The following is an 18,634-nucleotide window of genomic DNA, read 5'->3' as shown; positions in this document are numbered from 1 at the left end:
CGTCATTTGGGGCCAGGATATATTGGTACAGAAATACCCTGTGATCAGATGGTGCTTTCAGGAAACTCAAGCATAGTCTTTGTTAACACCATGAATACTTTCTTTTTGTTTTTTATCAGATTTCTTACTTGCCTTATTTTTTTTTAAAAGACTTAAGTCATCTTCATTGTTATCTTTAACTAAAAGAATTATCAAAAAAAATGCAGAAAATTTGAGGCAAAGAAGTCTGAATAAATTATTCAAATACAAACTGAGTTTTCTGTGATTATTCTTTTTAGTCACAGGCTACTAAACTCTAGGTAACGGCCATCTGGTTTCCTCTAATTTGCTCCTTAAATTAATACCCTTTCCTTTTCAAATGTATATGCTCTAAATGGTACTCTAGGTCTTCCATGTTGAATGTAGACATGAAGAAAATTAATACAAAGAAGATGAATTGAAATACCAAAATCAGTTAATGACACAGACGTGTAGATTACATATCTGCTAACGGTGTACATAGGTCAGCACTTTTGAACTGAACCTGAAGATTCTTCAGTTATGCCAGTTTCCTTTCTCCTCCACTTATCGACTGCCTCTCCAAGAGCAGGGGGTCTGTTTCCCATCTGATGGACTACTTACCTTCTTTTCTTTAACTACTTTCTCTCTCCAAAAATCCACTGAGTATTCACATTACTGATTAGCTGTATTTTCCAGAGCCATTGCTCTTCCCACTTCAATCTTACATAAAAACGGAATATTCATGAGTTTTCTATGTATTTTTAAAGCCGTTATTTGTGGCAGAAGCTAAGTATTATGCTTTCAGAGACACTGAATACTCTGTTAAAGAAACTCAAATGGCTTTTAAAATAAAAAGACAAAATCATTATCTCTGTGTAGAGGATGGTTTTACCCTTGAAAGTTTACTATTTGAAAGTAGTGCACTCATCACAATAGTTGCTGAGGGAAGTGTTTGGAAGTCCCAGTGTGATAGTTTTCAGATGATGTTTGCAAAGTTGAAATATTATCCGTACTATTAGGAATTCAGTGGAAAGCAGTAGCAGAAGCTCTCTGGTGCTTAGTGAATGAATGAATTTTTTATTTTAATTTTTTTTTACCTTGCAGGTGAAAAAGGTGTGAGGGTTGAACTCAATAAACCTTCAGATTCAGTTGGTAAAGACGTCTTATAGAGCCTTTGATCCAGCAATACCCCACTTCACCTACAGTAATTGTTGACACTATTTGTTAACTTGTGAATACGAATAAATGGGATAAAGGAAAAATAGACAACCAGTTCACATTTTAATAAGGAAACAAACAACTTTTTGTGTTGCATCAAACAGAAGATTTTGACTGCTGTGACTTTGTACTGCATGATCAACTTCGAATCTGTGATTGCTTACAGGAAGAAGATAAGCTATCAATTCAAAATGGTTTTTACATCTGGATATGAAATAAGTGCCCAGTGTAGAATTATTTTCATTCTTATATTTTGCCAGATCTGTTATCTAGCTGAGTTCATTTCATCTCTCCCTTTTTTATATCAAGTTTGAATTTGGGATAATTTTTTCTATGATTAGGTACAATTTATCAAAACTGAATTGAGAAAAAATTACAGTATTATTCCTCAAAATAACATCAATCTATTTTTGTAAACCTCTTCATACTATTAAATTTTGCCCTAAAAGACCTCTTAATAATGATTGTTGCCAGTGACTGATGATTAATTTTATTTTACTTAAGAAAAGGAGCACTTCAATTATAACTGAAAAATCAGATTGTTTTGTAGTCCTTTGTATCTTACACTAATTTGAACTCTTAAAAAGATTGCTGCTTTTTTTGACATTGCTAGTAATGAAACCTAATTGTAAAACAGTCCCCATTTACTATCAGTAACTTTTAGTTAATGTTTTACAATTAACAAGACACAATAAGAAGAGTTTAACTTTTTTTTTTGAGACAAAGCCTTGCTCTGTTACCCAGGCTGGAGTGCAGTGGTGCATTCTCAGCTCACTGCAATCTCCGCCTCGCAGGTTCAAGTGATCCTCCTGCCTCAGCCTTCCAACTAGCTGGGACTACAGGCACACACCACCATGCCTGGCTAATTTTTATATTTTTAGTAGAGATGGGGTTTCATCATGTTGTCTAGGCTGGGGTTTAAGTTAAATTTTTTAAAAACTAAAATGACTGGCACTTGAGATTATCCTCAGCTTCAAGTTCCTAAGATAAGGGCTTTCTCAAGCTTTCAGGTATATGTGTCTTCTAGATATAGACAGTAATGTCCCATTTCTAAGTCTTTTCCTTTTGCTTCTTCTTAAATTGATTGTACTTCCAAATTTGCTGTTATGTTATTACTGTGATCTATCCGATCTGCAAACAAGAACCTTGTCTCCGTTGAAGAGCATCAAAGGGGAGATTATGTACTCATTGAAACCGAAGTGTGTTGTTACCAACTTAATGTGCAGCAACTCCTCAGATACCTGTTGAGGCATTTCCCAGATGTGATGCCAGCCTTCTACCTGTACTGAAAGATGTTTAGCTTAGAAAAACAAAGCAAGTGCAAAATCAGATAATTTTATTTTTGTTTCATGTGTTTTCTTACTTACTTTGTAAACAAAGAAGGAATATTACAAAATCACATAAGGCCTCCCATACTTCTGTCTTAGACTTCACTTTCTTAAGCTTTTTAGCAAAACCCAAAGGTTGGGATCCATATTTTGCATGAATTATGGGTGTAAGACCTTGCCCACTTAGGTTTTCTATCAGTGTCCTAGATCTTCTTTGCCAAAATGTGAGTATACAGACATTTTCTGTATATTTCAACTTAAGACATTTTAAGCATCTGTATAGTTTGTATTCGATTAGAGACCTTTTCTATGGGAAGCTCAGTAATTTTTATTAAAAGATTGCCATTACTATTCATGTAAAACATGAAAATTGTGTAGTGAAGCTGACAATGTGGACTTAGAGTGGGATTAAACGTTCAGCATAGTGATCTCACTTAGGAGAATTTGCAGGAGAAAGTGATCGTTTCTTGTTGTTTTTCCTTGCCCATATTCAGTTTTGTTCTACTTCCTCCCCTCCCTCCAGATGATAACATCACAGCTCTACAGTAAGTGCCTCTGCCAGCCCAACCCAGGAGCGCAAGTTGTCTTTGCCATCTGGTCTATAGTACAGTGCGCGGCATTAGGCCACAGTTCAAAAGCACTATCTTTTTTAGGGTTAGTAGAAATTGTTTTATGTTGACTGGAGGTTTGTTTGATTGTCAAGATGTACAGCCACAGCCTTTTAATTTGGGAGCCCTGTTGTCATTCAAATGTGTACCCCTACGGTTATAAAAAGTATCAGATTCTACTATCTGTGGGTTGTGCTTGCCAGACAGGTCTAAATTGTATATTTTTTGGAAAAGTTTATATACTTTCTTGGAAATCATTGTGAAGAGATCAAGAAATCAGGACGGCCATTTCCTTAATATCCATTCATTTCATGTTAGTGGGACTGTTAACTTGTCACGAAGCAGGACTCTATTTCAGACAAAATTTAAAACTATTTGTGGCCTATATGTGTTTAATCCTGGTTAAAGATAAAGCTTCATAATGCTGTTTTTATTCAATACATTAACCAGCTGTAAAACACAGATGTTTATCAATAGTAGGCAAAGATTTTCAGGATTCATATACAGATAGACTATAAAGTCATGTAATTTGAAAAGCAAGTGTTTCATTATGAAAGAGCTCTCAAGTTGCTTGTAAAGCTAATCTAATTAAAAAGATGTATAAATGTTCTTGAAAACATTATGGTTGTTATTTCCAGCTGTCTTTTTTGTTTTTTAATCCTTTATCATACATTATTGGCTTTCTGAATGGTCCCTCTCATCAGATAAAGCTTTTCTGGCTTAGTCCAGAACATTTGGTATGATTTTTGTAAATGATAATGAGGGAAAGAGAACAGTAAACATAGGCGCTGAACAATTTTAGAAACATCCCTGGGGTCATTGGACTGTCTGTGGGATCCACGAGCTCTGTTTGGATTCTCAGCACTTAAATCCTTGCCCTTTTAATAGGATTTTTAAAATTATTTTAATATCCATAGCTGTTGACAGATCTCTATCACCCCTCTGCTGCAGAAGGAAGTGGAGTTAGGCATTTATCTCTGATTGTCATAGATGTACCATTGTGTATATGCAAGAAGGTTTAATTTGTGTGGTCATATGCTAAAATATGAGAGCTGTTATTAAGGTGAGATCAATATACATGTTCATATATCTGTTATTTTAAAAACATTTTACCATGTTTTATTTTCCAGCCTTCCTTAAAGCATTTGGGAATTGCACTGAAATAGAGCTGGGTGGATTGAAGGAAAGGGCAAATGAGTTTGAGATGAAGACTAGGTGGGGTAATAAAAAGTAGTCCGACAGAATTAATAAATCTGTTTAGTGTTGGCTTGACCACTAATTGTGTGACCTCATGAGCCTTTTTCTATATGCAAAAAGCACAATATCTTAAATCTTAAACAGTTATATGAGACCTAAATGAAATACAGTGTGCAAAGTACCTTACAGTGCATGGAACAAAGTAGGCCTTCAACAAGGATTATTCCCCTCTCCTTTAACAATATGGTAGCGTAATTGCAGAGAGAGAAAACTAGGTTAATGAGCTTTGAATAGTTAACGGTTTTATCAGTTGTAAATGTGAATCATTTGGAAGCAGAAGTGTTGTTTTTCTTATTTTTTTTTTTTGGAGACAGTCTTGCTTTGTCACCAGGCACCAGGCTGGAGTGCAGTGGCATGATCTCAGCTCACTGCAACCTCCGCCTCCCGGGTTCAAGCAATTCTCCTGCCTCAGCCTCCCAAGTAGCTGGGACTACAGGTGCGCACCACCATGCCCAACTAATTTTTGTATTTTTTTAGTAGAGACAGGGTTTCACCATGTTGGCCAGGATGGTCTTGATCCCTTGACCTCGTGATCCACCCTCCTCGGCCTTCTAGAGTGCTGGGATTACAGGCGTGAGCCACTGCACCCAGCCAAGTGTTGTTTTTCTTATTAATGACAGGTCTTACTTTACAGCTTAGATTTAAATTAAGTCACTGGTGCAAGGCACTTTGTCGGATTATTTTCTCAAAGTGCATGTGATCCAGGAAAGAGAGCTGTGTTTGGGTATGAACTGCAATTATACATATTTATGTCATATCTAATAACATAACTGCACATTGGATTTTTTTCAATTAGTTTATAAATATTCAGACATTTCTATCTAGTCTCCATTGCTTCAAAGATAATTGTTTAGACTTCTCAGGTCATGAATTTATCCCCCAGATTCTGTTTTTCGTTTGAATTTTATCTGAACTATGGCGATACTCAAGTTTGTACCATCAGTGAGATGTATGAAGGGCGTGGCCTCATGAGCTGGAAATAGTTTTCTAAGTAGAACACACTAAATGTAAGCCACTTCACAAGATAGGGAGAGCCTAAACAGCTACAAGTAGCTAAAGCTCTTTTTTATTGAATAATTACTAAACAATTGTCAAAAATTACTGATAATTTTTGCTCTGAACAAGATGTCGTTGGGGTCAAAAAGTTATTGTTTACTTCATTGAGATCAGGATGTTTTCTGCCAAAATTATTTTATTCCAAATGTCTCCTAAAAAATACTTTCACACTTTTTTCCCCTAGTACATGGAAAGTGTAGGCAAAGCAAATTTTGTCTCCATTTATAATTGAAATAGGATCAGAGAAGTAGGATCAGAGAAGTGGCTTGCTCACAGTCACAAAGCTTGTAAGTGGTAGAGAGCCAGGAATTGAATGTGGGCATTCTTGCTGAATTTTATTCCAGTGGCTAAATCAACTTGTTCTGTGGTTGTTAGAAAAACAGTCGCAGCTGGTTGCAGTGGCTCAGCCTATAATCCCAGCACTTTGGGAGGCAAGGGCAGGCAGATCACTTGAGGCAAGAGTTGGAGACCAGCCTGGCCAACATGGTGAAACCTTGTCTCTACCAAAAATACAAAAATCAGCTGGGTGTGGTGGCACACACCTGTAGTCCCAGCTACTCGGGAGGCTGAGGCAGGAGAACCACTTGAATCTGGGAGGCAGAGATTGTGGTGAGTCAAGATTGCACCACTGCACTCCAACCTCGGCAACAGAGACTGTCTCAAAAAAAAGTATTGCCTTTAAAAATTCTTAATTTTTTTTAAAAAAAGAAAAATAGTAGTCCTTCACGTTCTTCCCCTGAGAAAACAAGTTTCAACTGTTTTAAATGATTCTTTGGCTCTCTCCCCACCCATTAGTTTAAATAATATAATTGCATTGCTGCCTTATTTTTTTCAGTGTTAGGCATTTTCTCCTAACTTCCTCCCTTCATAGCAGATCTCTCTTCAAGGTTCCTCCACCATCCTTACCACACATATGCAAGCAGACATGTACTTCCCCTGGTCTTCCTTCTGTTATTATGCTGTAACTGAGATTAGGTTCGTGTTCCTGTTACGGCTGTGCCAGTCAAAGCTGAGACATACAGTAAATCATGTTGACTTTACTTTTCTCCAGCAACTTACTTTTTCCTTTAATGTCTTGATTTTTCATTTGTTTCGTGGCTTCTAAACTGCACACATCTGGACTGGTTGCCCTTACTTCCTGGTCTTTCTTGGGTCTCCCTTCACCTATGTCCTAGAGATTCCCTTCACCACTCTTCCTGTTGGATCTCCTGTTTGCTGGATGCCACGTCTTCATCTTCCTTGGTTTACTGGATGGAGCATGGTCTCTAATGCTTCTTGTAGAAATGCATAGATGATATATTTTCTGAGGTGAGTGTCTTTACCATCACATTTCATTGTTAACTTTGGAAGTCGTGTTCCAGAATTTGAAAAGCATTGTCTTCACTGGTTCTAGGTTCCAGTGTATGGATGCTGAGAAATCTGAAACCATTCTTATCTCTGATTCTTTCTGTGTAATCTGTTTTTTCTTTGTGGAAGCTCATAGAATATTCTTATCCCCAGGGCTCCATAGTTTTATAGTGTGCTCTAATGTGTGCCTAGCACAGTTGTCAAACACTGTGCCAGGAATGCAGACTATAAAATCACACCCCACCATTTTGGGACATTTAAAAAACGTTCTCCATCTATTCTCTGTTCTTTCTGGCACTCCTTTGTCCAGGCTTGAACCTATTATTTTCTTCTCTAGTTACTGTGTATCTTTGTCTTTACTTTGGGGATATTCTTCTGTTGAGTATTTCATGTCTGCTATCAGTTTTCTAATTTTTGGGAGCTCTTTTTTGTTCTCTAATTTAAAAAATATATATGTAACAATCTCTTTTAATTGATACAGTATTTAACATTTTTTTCTGTTTTACTTTTTGTCTTTCATGCTAGAAATTTTCCTTAAATGTCTGGTACTTTTTGCTTGGGTGTTTACATTTAAGAGGAAGATACTTGAGCTTCTGGTTTTCCAAGGAATATTGGCTGCTTCCTGAATCTAAATCTCTTATCATAAGTCTTCTGAAAATCATAAAGACAAAAGACAGCAGTCACCCATAATCTGTGCCTGCAGCATACCTGTGAGACAGAAAAAAACTCTACTTTATTTTTTGAGACAGGGTCTTGCTCTGTCACCCAGGCTGGAGTGCAGTTGCACGATTGGGGCTCACTGCAGCCTTGAATTCCTAGGCTCTAACTATCCTCCCACCTCGGCCTCCTGAGTAGGTGGGACTACAGGCATATGCCACCCTATTTGGCTAATTTTTTCATTTTTATAGAGACGAGGTTTCCCTATGTTGCTCAGGCTGGTCTTGAACTCCTGGGCTTATATGATCCTCCCCCCTTGGTCTCCCAAAGTGGTAAGATTACAGGATTGAGCCACCACGCTTGGCCAAAAAACTTAGGTGGAGGCAGAGAAAATCGCATCTGACATTAGAGCCAGCATTGGAACCCACATGAGGGCCAAGAGTCAGGTGGGAACTAGAGGGTAGGGACAGGGCAGCAAGGGCTTAGAGTGGCAGCACACAGGAAAAAAACAGGCCAGGTGTGGTGGCTTGCACCTAGAATGTCAGCACTTAACTGGTAGCATTTAACTCTTACCAAAAGAACATTCTTGAATCAAGGAACTCGGCCATACAAACTTCTTGCCTCTGCCTACAGAGAACCAACTGATTTTATAAGACAAGGAAAATAAGACCTTTTAAAATGAGCAGAAAAGGCTGGGTGCGGTGGTTCACCCCTGTAATTCCAGCACTTTGGGAGGCCAAAGCGGGCGGATCACCTGAGGTCAGGAGTTCAAGATCAGCCTGACCAACATGGAGAAACCTTGTCTCTACTAAAAATACAAAATTAGCTGAGGTGTGCTACCCCATGCCTGTGATCCCAGCTACTCAGGAGACTGAGGCAGGAGAATCGCTTGAACCCAGGAGGCAGAGGTGGCTGTGGTCTGAGATTGCGCCATTGCACTCCAGCCTGGGCAACAAGAGCGAAACTCCATCTCAAAAAAAAAAGAAGATAACACCCATAAAAACTACTAGGAGAAGAAAATAAAAAAGAGAATTACAGCTGATGAAAATTCTCAACCACAGACAGGAGAAAACTACCAATATCTGAATTAAATAGGCCTTTGCAGAAATAAAAATTAACATGTGAAATTAGAAATTCAGAATCTCAAAAATGGACCAAAAGGGGGAAAAACACTGAGGAAGCTGAGAAAATTTGATGGAACTCAGCAAAGAAATGGAAAAAGATGAATTATCTCAAGCAACAAGGTGACCAACTGAAAATATAATGAAGAGCATTGAAAAAAAGCTAGGGAAGCAGCTGAGAACAGAACAGTTATGAAGGGTTAGAAAATAGGACACACACATGCTGCCTTGTGGTGTAGTTGGACAATGAAAACTTGTACATCAGTGAGACCGAACAATCTACAAACCCAGTACAGATGACTCCTGTCATATGGAGAAGCTGGACTCCAGCCTCTGCGTGGATCCCATGAAAGTGGCTGTTTGGGTATTTGGTGTTAAGAAAACTAAACAAGCATATATGGGTCCATATAAAAATGACGACACTTAGACGTGTGGAGGTATGTATACACAAATTATATATATATACACACACACATACACACCCTTTTTTTTTTTTTTTTTTTGAGTCTTGCTCTGTTGCCCAGGCTACAATGCAGTGGCGCAATCTTGGCTCACTGCAACCTCCGCCTTCTGGGTTCAAATAATTTTTGTCCCTCAACTACCTGAGTACCTGGGATTACAGGTGCACATCACCATGCATGGCTAATTTTTGTATTTTTAGCAGAGATGGGTTTCTGCCGTGTTGCCCTGGCTGGTCTCCAACTCCTGGCTTCAAGTGACCCGCCCACCTTGGTTGGCCTTTTAAAGATCTGGGATTACAGGAGTGAGCCACCGTGCCCAGCTGAGTTACCTATTTAATTATTTTAAAAGTGTACAAACATATGTATGAATCCTATAAGAAATTTTTTTTTTTTGAGACGGAGTCTTGCTCTGTCGCCAGGCTGGAGTGCAGTGGCGCAATCTCGGCTCACTGCAACCTCCGCCTCCTGGGTTCAAGCGATTCTTCCGCCTCAGCCTCCCGAGTAGCTGGGATTACAGGTGCGCGCCACGAAGCCCAGCTAATTTTTGTATTTTTAGTAGAGATGTGGTTTCACCGTGTTGGCCAGGATGGTCTCGATCTCTTGACCTTGTGATCCGCCCGCCTCGGCCTCCCAGTGCTGGGATTACAGGCATGAGCCACCGCGCCCGGCCAGAAATCTTTTGTTTTTAAAAAATACCCTCCCGGCTTCTTTCATGCAAATCTAGATTTTCATATATTTAGCTTACAAGGAATGCTTACAACCTGGAAATGATTTTTGGATCTCAAGAGTATTCTACCTTGAAAATACACCTATAACTTTGATTCTTTAGAAGTGCAGAGAAGAGTCAGTGTTCATTAAGGTGTTTTTTTGCGAAGGCGTATAACCCTGGAACATGAGAAATACCCAGCCCTACCATTCACTTAACACCAAGAATGCAAAAGCTTCCTGTTTGCTCTTTCAGACCTCTCAGGTAGAGGCAAAGACATAGTTTAGAGTTTTATAAGAAACAGTCCAAAGTGCAGGTCTTGCCTTGTCTAGAGGATATCCTGTTGAACATGATCTTGTTTTGCCCTATCTAGGTACTGGTTGCTTTCTTGCAGAAGACTGCTATGTTACGTGAAAGGTGAAATGCTTGAAAACAGGTTTTAGAGAGATTAAAGTGTTGTGTAGATCAGTCTTTGTTTGAACAAGCAAACAAAGTGAGGGGACTGCTGTGTCCCCTCACAGAACTTGAGATCATAACCTGTTCTTTCCTATTATGAATCAACTGGTAATTAGTATTCCAGTTGTTGGCAATTTTCTTTTATCCACTTGGCTTAGCCTGCAGTGTTTCCTAGAAGTTTAGCTTACCAAGAGCACCACCTAGTGTTCACTAAACAAGATGGTAAATCTTGGTAAATTTAGCACCAGTACTGAAGAAAGCAAACAGTACCTTGCTTCTGTACTACAGTCGAGAGTGAGATTCTATGCTTCATTTCCAAAGATATGTGATAATGAAATATGTAATCATTTAACTTCTAGCATTCTAATGGGATACTAGAAAAAAGCTAGACCTAATCTGCACGTTGCATCTTTTTCTAATTTCAACTCCTTAGTCACTTTAATTTATAATTGTCATATGAAGAGTTTCACTTCATTCAGTGAACAACAAATTGCTAAAAAGTCCACAGTAGCCTCAAGGACAAAAAAAAAAAAAAAAATGAGACAAAGAATAAAAGGCAACCATTGGTTCACAATTAATACATTACCAGGATAAAAAAGTTAAAACACAACATAAAAAGAGCTAAGACACTGCATGCACCCAGGCAAAGGGTCCCAGCCAGGTGCTAGTTTTGCAGGAAGGTACATCAGCTGTTTCACTTTGACGTAATTATTTTAAATTCCTGTAAGCCACTTTAGGAGGCTGAGGCGGGTGGATCACAAGGTTAGGAGTTCGAGACCAGCCTGACCAACATGGTGAAACCCCATCTCTACCAAAAATACCAGGCATGGTGGCGCATGCCTGTAATCCTAGCTACTTGGGAGGCTGAGGCAGGAAGACGAATCACTTGAACCCGGGAGACAGAGGTTGCGGTGAGCCAAGATCGTCCCACTGCACTCCAGCCTGGGTGACAGAGTGAGACTCCATCTTAAAGAAAAAGAAAAAGTCCTGCAAGCTTTGGAAAAAGTATAATCTCAGTGCTTTTGGACAATGGAACAGCATGAAGTTTTTGTCCTTTCCACCTTAGAATTTCCAGTAAGGATGTGCATATGCATATCTAGTCTACAAAAGCAAAACAATTTTTTTTTTTTTTGAGATGGAGTCTCACTCTGTCATGTAGTGGTGTGATCTCGGCTCACTGCAACCTCCACCACCTGGGTTTAAGCGATTCTCCTGCCTCAGCCTCCCGATTACCTGGGATTACAGGTCCCTGCCACCACACTAATTTTTGTATTTGTGTGTGTATGTGTGTATATATATATAATTGCACTTTAGATTCAGGGGTACATGTGCAAAACATGCAGGATTGTTGCATAGGTACATACATGGCAATATGGTTTGCTGCCTCCAACCCTCTGTCATCTATATCTGGCATTTCTCCCCATTATCCCTCCCCAACCTCCCTACCCCCCGCTGTCCCTCCCCTATTCCACCACAACAGACCCCAGTGTGTGTGATGCTCCCCTCCCTGTGTCCATGTGTTCTCGTTGTTCAACACTCGCCTATGAGTGAGAACATGCGGTGTTTGTTTTTCTGTTCTTGTGTCCATTTGCTGAGAATGATGGTTTCCAGATTCATCCATGTCCCTATAAAGGACAAATACTCATTGTTTCTTATGGCTGCATAGTATTCTATGGTGTATATGTGCCACATTTTCCTTGTCCAGTCTATCATCAATGGGCATTTGGGTTGGTTCCAGGTCTTTGCTATTGTAAACAGTGTTGTAGTGAACATACATGTGCTTGTGTCTTTATAATAGAATTATTTATAATCCTTTGGATATATACCCAGTAATGGGATTGCTGGATCAAATGGAATTTCTATTTCTAGGTCCTTGAGGAATCACCACACTGTCTTCCACAATGGTTGAACTAATTTACACTCTCACCAACAGTGTAAAAGTGTTCCTATTTCTCCACATCCTCTCCAGCATCTGTTGTCTCCAGATATTTTAATGATCACCATTCTAACTGGCGTGAGATGCTATCTCAATGTGGTTTTGATTTGCATTCTCTAATGACCAGTGATGATGAGCATTTTTTCATATGTTTGTTGGCCTTATAAATGTCTTCTTTTGAAAAGTGTCTGTTCATGTCCTTCACCTACTTTTGAATGGGTTTGTTTTTTTCTTGTAAATCTGTTTTAGTTCTTTGTAAATTCTGGATATTAGCCCTATGTCAGATAGGTAGATTGCAAAAATTTTTTCCCATTCTGTTGGTTGCTGGTTCACTCTAATGATTCTTTTGATGTACAGAAGCTCTCGAGTTTAATTAGATCTCATTTGTCTATTTTGGCTTTTGTTGCCAATGCTTTTGGTGTTTTAGTCATGAAGTCCTTGCCTATTCCTATGTCCTGAATGGTTTTGCCTAGGTTTTCTTCTAGGGTTTTTATGGTGTTAGGCCTTATGTTTAAGTCTTTAATCCATCTGGAGTTAATTTCAGTGTAAGGTGTCAGGAAGGGGTCCACTTTCTGTTTTCTGCACATGGCTAGCCAGTTTTCCCAAAACCATTTATTAAACAGGGAATCCTTTCCCCATTGCTTGTTTTTGTCAGGTTTGTCAAAGATCAGATGGTTGTAAATGTGTGGCATTGCCTCTGAGGCCTCTGTTCTGTTCCGTTGGTCTATATCTCTGTTTTGGTACCAGTACCATGCTGTTTTGATTACTGTAGCCTTGTAGTATAGTTTGAAGTCAGGTAGCGTGATGCCTCGAGCTTTGTTCTTTTTGTTTAGAATTGTCTTGGCTATGTGGGCTCTCTTTTGGTTCCATATGAAGTTTAAGGTGGTTTATTCCAGTTCTGTGAAGGTCATAGGTAGCTTGATGGGGGTAGCACTGAATCTGTAAATTACTTTGGGCAGTATTGCCATTTTCACAATATTGATTCTTCCTAACCATGAGCATGGAATGTTTTTCCATCTGTTTGTGTCCTCTCTTATTTCCTTGAGCAGTGGTTTGTAGTTCTCCTTGAAGAGGCCCTTTACATCCTTTGTTAGTTGTATTCCTAGATATTTTATTTTCTTTGTAGTAATTGTGAATGGCAGTTCATTCTTGATTTGGCTCTCTTTAAGTCTGTTATTGGTGTATAGGAATGCTTGTGATTTCTGCACATTGATTTTGTATCCTGAGACTTTCCTGAAGTGGCTTATCAGTTTAAAGAGATTTTGGGCTGAGATGATGGGGTCTTCTGAATATACAATCATGTTGTCTGCAAATAGAGACAATTTGACTTCCTCCTTTCCTAATTGAATACACTTTATTTCTTTTTCTTGCCTGATTGCTCTGGCTAGAACTTCCAATACTATATTGAATAGGAGTGGTGAGAGAGGGCATCCTTGTCTAGTGCCAGATTTCAAAGGGACTGCTTCTAGTTTTTGCCCATTCAGTATGATATTGGCTGTGGGTTTGTTGTAAATAGCTTTTATTTTGAGGTGCATTCCGTCAATACCTAGTTTATTTAGAGTTTTTAGCATAAAGGGCTGTCCAATTTTATCAAAGGCCCTCTCTGCATCTATTGAGATAATGTGGTTTTTGTCTTTGGTTCTGTTTATGTGGTGGATTACGTTTATAGACTTGCATATGTTAAATGAGCCTTGCATCCCCGGGATGAGGCCTACTTGATTGTGATGGATAAGCTTTTTGATGTGCTGTTGCAATTGGTTTGCTAGTATTTTATTGAAGATTTTTGCAACTATGTTCATCATGGATATTGGCCTGAAGTTTTCTATTTTGTTGAGTCTCTGCCAGGTTTTGGCATCAGGATGATGTTGGTCTCATAAAATGATTTGGGAAGAATTCCCTCCTTTTATATTGTTTGGAATAGTTTCACCCTCTTCGTATGTCTGGTAGAATTCAGCTGTCAACCCATCTGGACCTGGGCTTTATTTTGGTTGGTAGTGCCTCAACTTCAGCCCTTGTTATTGGTCTATTGAGGGTTTCAACTTCTTCTTGGCTTAGGCTTGGGAGGGTGCAAGTGTCCAGGAATTTATACATTTCTTCCAGGTTTACTGGTTTGTGTGGATAGAGTTCTTTGTAGTAATCTCTGATGGTGGTTTGTATTTCTGTAGAATCAGTGATGATATCCCCTTTATCATTTTTTATTGCATCTATTTGATTCTTCTCTCTTTTCTTTTTTTATTAATCTGGCTAGCAGTCTATTTTGTTGATCTTTTTGAAAAACCAGCTTCTGGATTTATTGATTTTTTGAGGGTTTTTTTGTGTCTCTGTCTCCTTCAGTTCTGCTCTGATCTTAGTTATTTCTTGTCTTCTGCTAGCTTTTGAGTTTTTTTGATCCTGCTCCTCTAGTTTTTTCAATTTTGATGATAGAGTGTCAATTTTAGATCTTTCCTTGCTTCTCATCTGGGCATTTATTGCTATAATTTTTCCTCTAGACACTGCTTTAAATGTGTCCCATAAAGTCTGGTATGTTGTGTCTTTGTTCTCGTTGGTTTTTAAGAACATCTTTATTTCTGCCTTCTTTTCATTGTTTATCCAGTCAACATTCAAGAGCCAGTTGTTCGGTTTCCATGAAGTTGTGCGGTTCTTAGTTTCTTAATCCTGAGTTCTAATTTGATTGCACTGTGGTCTGAGAGACTGTTTGTTATGATTTCCGTTCTTTTGCATTTGCTGAGGAGTGATTTACTTCCAATTATGTGGTCAATTTTAGAGTAGGTGTGATGTGATGTTGAGAAGAATGTATATTCTGTGGATTTGGGGTGGAGAGTTCTGTAAATGTCTATTAGGTTTGCTTGATCCAGATCTGAGTTCAGGTCCTGGATATCCTTGTTAATTTTCTGTCTCATTGATCTAACATTGACGGGGAGTGTTAAAGTTTCCCACTATTATTTTGTGGGAGTTTAAGTCTTTTGTAGGTCATTAAGAACTTGCTTTATGTATCTGGGTGCTCCTGTATTGGATGCTTATATATTTAGGATCGTTAGCTGTTCTTGTTGCATTGATCCTTTTACCATTATGTAATGTCCTTCTTTGTCTCTTTTGATCTTTGTTGGTTTAAAGTCTATTTTATCAGAGACTAGGATTGCAACTCCTGCTTTTTTTTCCTCTCCATTTGCTTCCTCTATCCCTTTATTTTGAGCCCTTGTGCATCCTTGCACATGAGAGGGGGTTTCCTGGATACAGCACACCAATGGGTTTTGACTCTTTATCCAATTTGCCAGTCTGTGTCTTTTGATTGGGGCATTTAGCCCATTTACATTTAAGGTTATGTTGTTATGTTGAATTTGATCCTGCCATTTTGATGCTAGCTGGTTGTTTTGCCCATTAGTTGATGCAGTTTCTTCATTGTGTCGATGTTCTTTACCATTTGGTATGTTTTTGGAGTGGCTGGTACTGGTTGTTCCTTTCTTTGTTTAGTGCTTCTTTCAGGAGCTCTTGTAAGGCAGGCCTGGTGGTGATGAAATCTCTCAACAATTGCTTGTCCATAAAGGCTTTTCTTTCTCCTTTGCTTATGAAGCTTAGTTTGGCTGGATATGAAATTCTAGGTGGAAAGTTCTTTTCTTTAAGGATGTTGAATATTGGCCCCCACTCTCTTCTGGCTTGTAGAGTTTCTGCTGAGAGATCTGCTGTGAGTCTGATGGGCTTCCCTTTGTGGGTAACCCGACCTTTCTCTCTGGCTGCCCTTAGCATTTTCTCCTTCATTTCAACCCTGGTGAATCTGATGATTATGATGTGCCTTGGGGTTGCTCTTCTTGAGGAATATCTTTGTGGTGTTCTCTGCATTTCCTGGACTTGAATACCGGCCTGCCTTGCTAGATTGGGGAAGTTCTCCTGGATAATATCCTGGGGAGTGTTTTCCAGCTTGGATTCATTCTCTCTGTCACATTCAGGTATACCTATCAAACATAGATTAGGTCTTTTCACAGAGTCCCATATTTCTTGGAGGCTTTGTTAATTTCCTTTCACTCTTTTTTCTCTAATCTTGCCTTCTTGTTTTATTTCATTGAGTTAATCTTCAATCTCTGATATCCTTTCTTCACTTGTGTATGCTTCATGAAGTTCTCCTGTTGTTCTCCAGCTCCATCAAGTCATTTATATTCTTCTCTAAGCTGTTTATTTTCCTTAGCATTTTGTCAAACCTTTTTTCAAGGTTCTTAGTTTCTTTGTTGGGTTAGAACATGTTCTTTTAGCTCAGAGATGTTTATTACCCACCTTCTGAAGCCTGTCAGTTTTTCAGACTCATTCTCCATCCAGCTTTGTTCTTTTGCTGGTGAGGAGTTGTGAGCCCTTGGAGGAGGGGAGGCATTCTGGTTTGGGGTGTTTTCATCCTTTTTGCACTGATTTCTTCCCATCTTTGTGGATTTATCTACCTGTGGTCTTTGTAGTTAGTAATTTTTGGATGGGGTCTCTGAGTGGACGTCCTTTTTGTTGATGTTGAAGTTATTTATTTCTGTTTTTTAGTTTTCTTTCTAACAGGTCCCTCTGCTGTAGGACTGCTGGAGGTCCACTCCAGACCCTGCTTGCCTGGGGATCACCTGTGGTAGCTGCAGAACAGTAAGGGTTGCTGCCAATTTCTTCTTCTGTTATCTTTGTCCCAGAAGGATACCCACCAGATATCAGCCTGAGCCCTCCTTTATGAGGTGACTCTTATATAGGGGTCAGGGAGCTGCTTGAGGAGACAGTCTGTCCCTTATAGGGGCTCAAGTACTGAGCTGTGAGCTTTGTTGTTCTGTTCAGAGCTGCTGGGCATGTATATTTAAGTCTGCTGCAGCAGAACACATAGACGCTTTTCCCAGGTGCTCTGTCCTGGGAAGGTGGGGCTTTATTTATAAGTTCCTGATGTGCTGCTGCCTTTTTTCAGAGCTGCCCCACCCAGCAAGGAGGTAGCCTAGTCACAGTCTGCCAGTAGAGGCATTGCTGAGCTGCCATGGGCTCTGCCTAGCTGCTGTGTGAACTTCCTTGCGGTTTTGTTTATAAAGGCATAGTTAGAGCTGCCTCGGTAATGGCAGTCTGCCTCTGTAATGGCGGACTGCCTTAGTAGTGGCGACTGCCTCGGTAATGGTGGATGCCCTTCCCCCAACAGAGCTAGACCGTCTTGGGTCCAGCTGCGCTTGCAGTGAAACTCTCAATCCAGAGGGTTTCAGATTGCTGGTCTTTCTTTGTAGGGGTGGGACCTGCCGAGCCAGATCACCTGGCTCCGTTTCAGCCCACTTTTTTTCAGTTGAATGGGCGGCTCTGTCTCCCAGGCGTTCCAGGCACCAGTTGAAACAGCCGCCCAGATTTGTGTGTTTTTGTGCAGAGACCCACTATGCTGGCTGAAACAGCTGTGCTGAAAACTCGTGGCACTCTTCAGCCCAGGAATCTCCCTATGTGTGGACAGTAATAACTCGTTTGGAAATGCAGTGTTCACTCAACCTCTGCATTGTTCTCACTGGGAACTGCACTCCAGAGCTGTTCCTATTCGGCCATCTTGGATCCCTCTCCCTAATTTTTGTGTTTTTAACAGAGACGGGGCTTCACCATGTTGACCATGCTGGTCTCGAACTCCTGACCTCAGGTGATCCACCCACCTTGGCCTCCCAAAGTATTGGGATTACAGGTGCAAGCCACTATGTCCAGCACAATTTTCTAAAGTAAAAATTACTTTGGCTAGGTAACATATAACCCTAACTAACTTTAAAAAACTGTATTGGCCAGGCACAGTGGCTCACGCCTGTAATCCCAGCACTTTCGGAGGCCAAGGGGGGGCAGATCACTTGGGGTAAGGAGTTCGAGACCAGTCTGGCTGACAAGGTGAAACCCCATCTCTTCTAAAAATACAAAAGTTAGCCAGGTGTGGTGGCACTCACCTGTAATCCTAGCTACTTGGGAGGCTGAGGCAGGAGAATCGCCTCAATCCAGGAGGCAGAGGTTGCAGTGAGCTGAGATTGCGTCACTGCACTCCAGCCTGGGCAACAGAGCGAGACTGTCTCAGAAAAACAAAGCAAAACCCCCCAAAACCCACTGTTTTATATAATTAAAATCTAGACCCCCATGTCCCCACAATAGGGGGACAGCATTTAAGGGTCAAGCCAGAATTACCAGCTCTGCTTTTAAGGTGGGAAGTTTGCTTTAAAAGGAAAAATCTAAATAGAAACAAAACTATCTCTAGTATGAATGACAGATTTGGGGCAATATCAGAATTCTTAGGGTGCAAATTTTCTCAAGTGTTTAACGGATTGTAGTAAAGGCTTAATTTCAAATTGAGTTCCATTCTCTCAACTATTTCCATCATTCCCTAGAACCTGACACCAACTCCTGACTTTACTGTTTCTCAAAAACTTTTCTCTCCATCCCTGCCACTACCCTTCCCCTATCTATGCTGTCCCCAGAAAAATACATCGGAAACACTTCTCAACCTGTTTCGACCGGCTTATAAGCCTTTCCAAG

At 39.9% G+C, this 18,634-nt stretch overlaps 1 protein-coding gene across 1 annotated transcript in view; it reads left to right on the top strand.

Moving 5' to 3' along the window:
• Positions 1–3,773, top strand: part of EGLN1 (egl-9 family hypoxia inducible factor 1) — a 59,713-nt gene extending 55,940 nt beyond the window's left edge. The window contains exon 5 of the mRNA XM_012459866.2: positions 1,105–3,773. Coding sequence (XP_012315289.1) covers positions 1,105–1,169 — 65 coding nt within the window. The 3' untranslated portion in view covers positions 1,170–3,773. The remainder of the gene's footprint in view (positions 1–1,104) is intronic.
• The last annotated feature ends 14,861 nt before the right edge of the window (positions 3,774–18,634 follow it).

The sequence above is a fragment of the Aotus nancymaae genome, unplaced genomic scaffold (genome assembly GCF_030222135.1).
Source record: "Aotus nancymaae isolate 86718 unplaced genomic scaffold, 86718_ANA_hifiasm-v0.15.2.pri h1tg000032l_0, whole genome shotgun sequence".
In the NCBI taxonomy this organism is placed as follows: domain Eukaryota; kingdom Metazoa; phylum Chordata; class Mammalia; order Primates; family Aotidae; genus Aotus; species Aotus nancymaae.
Note: the sequence above shows the minus strand (reverse complement) of the source record. Positions and strands in the feature narration are given on the sequence as shown.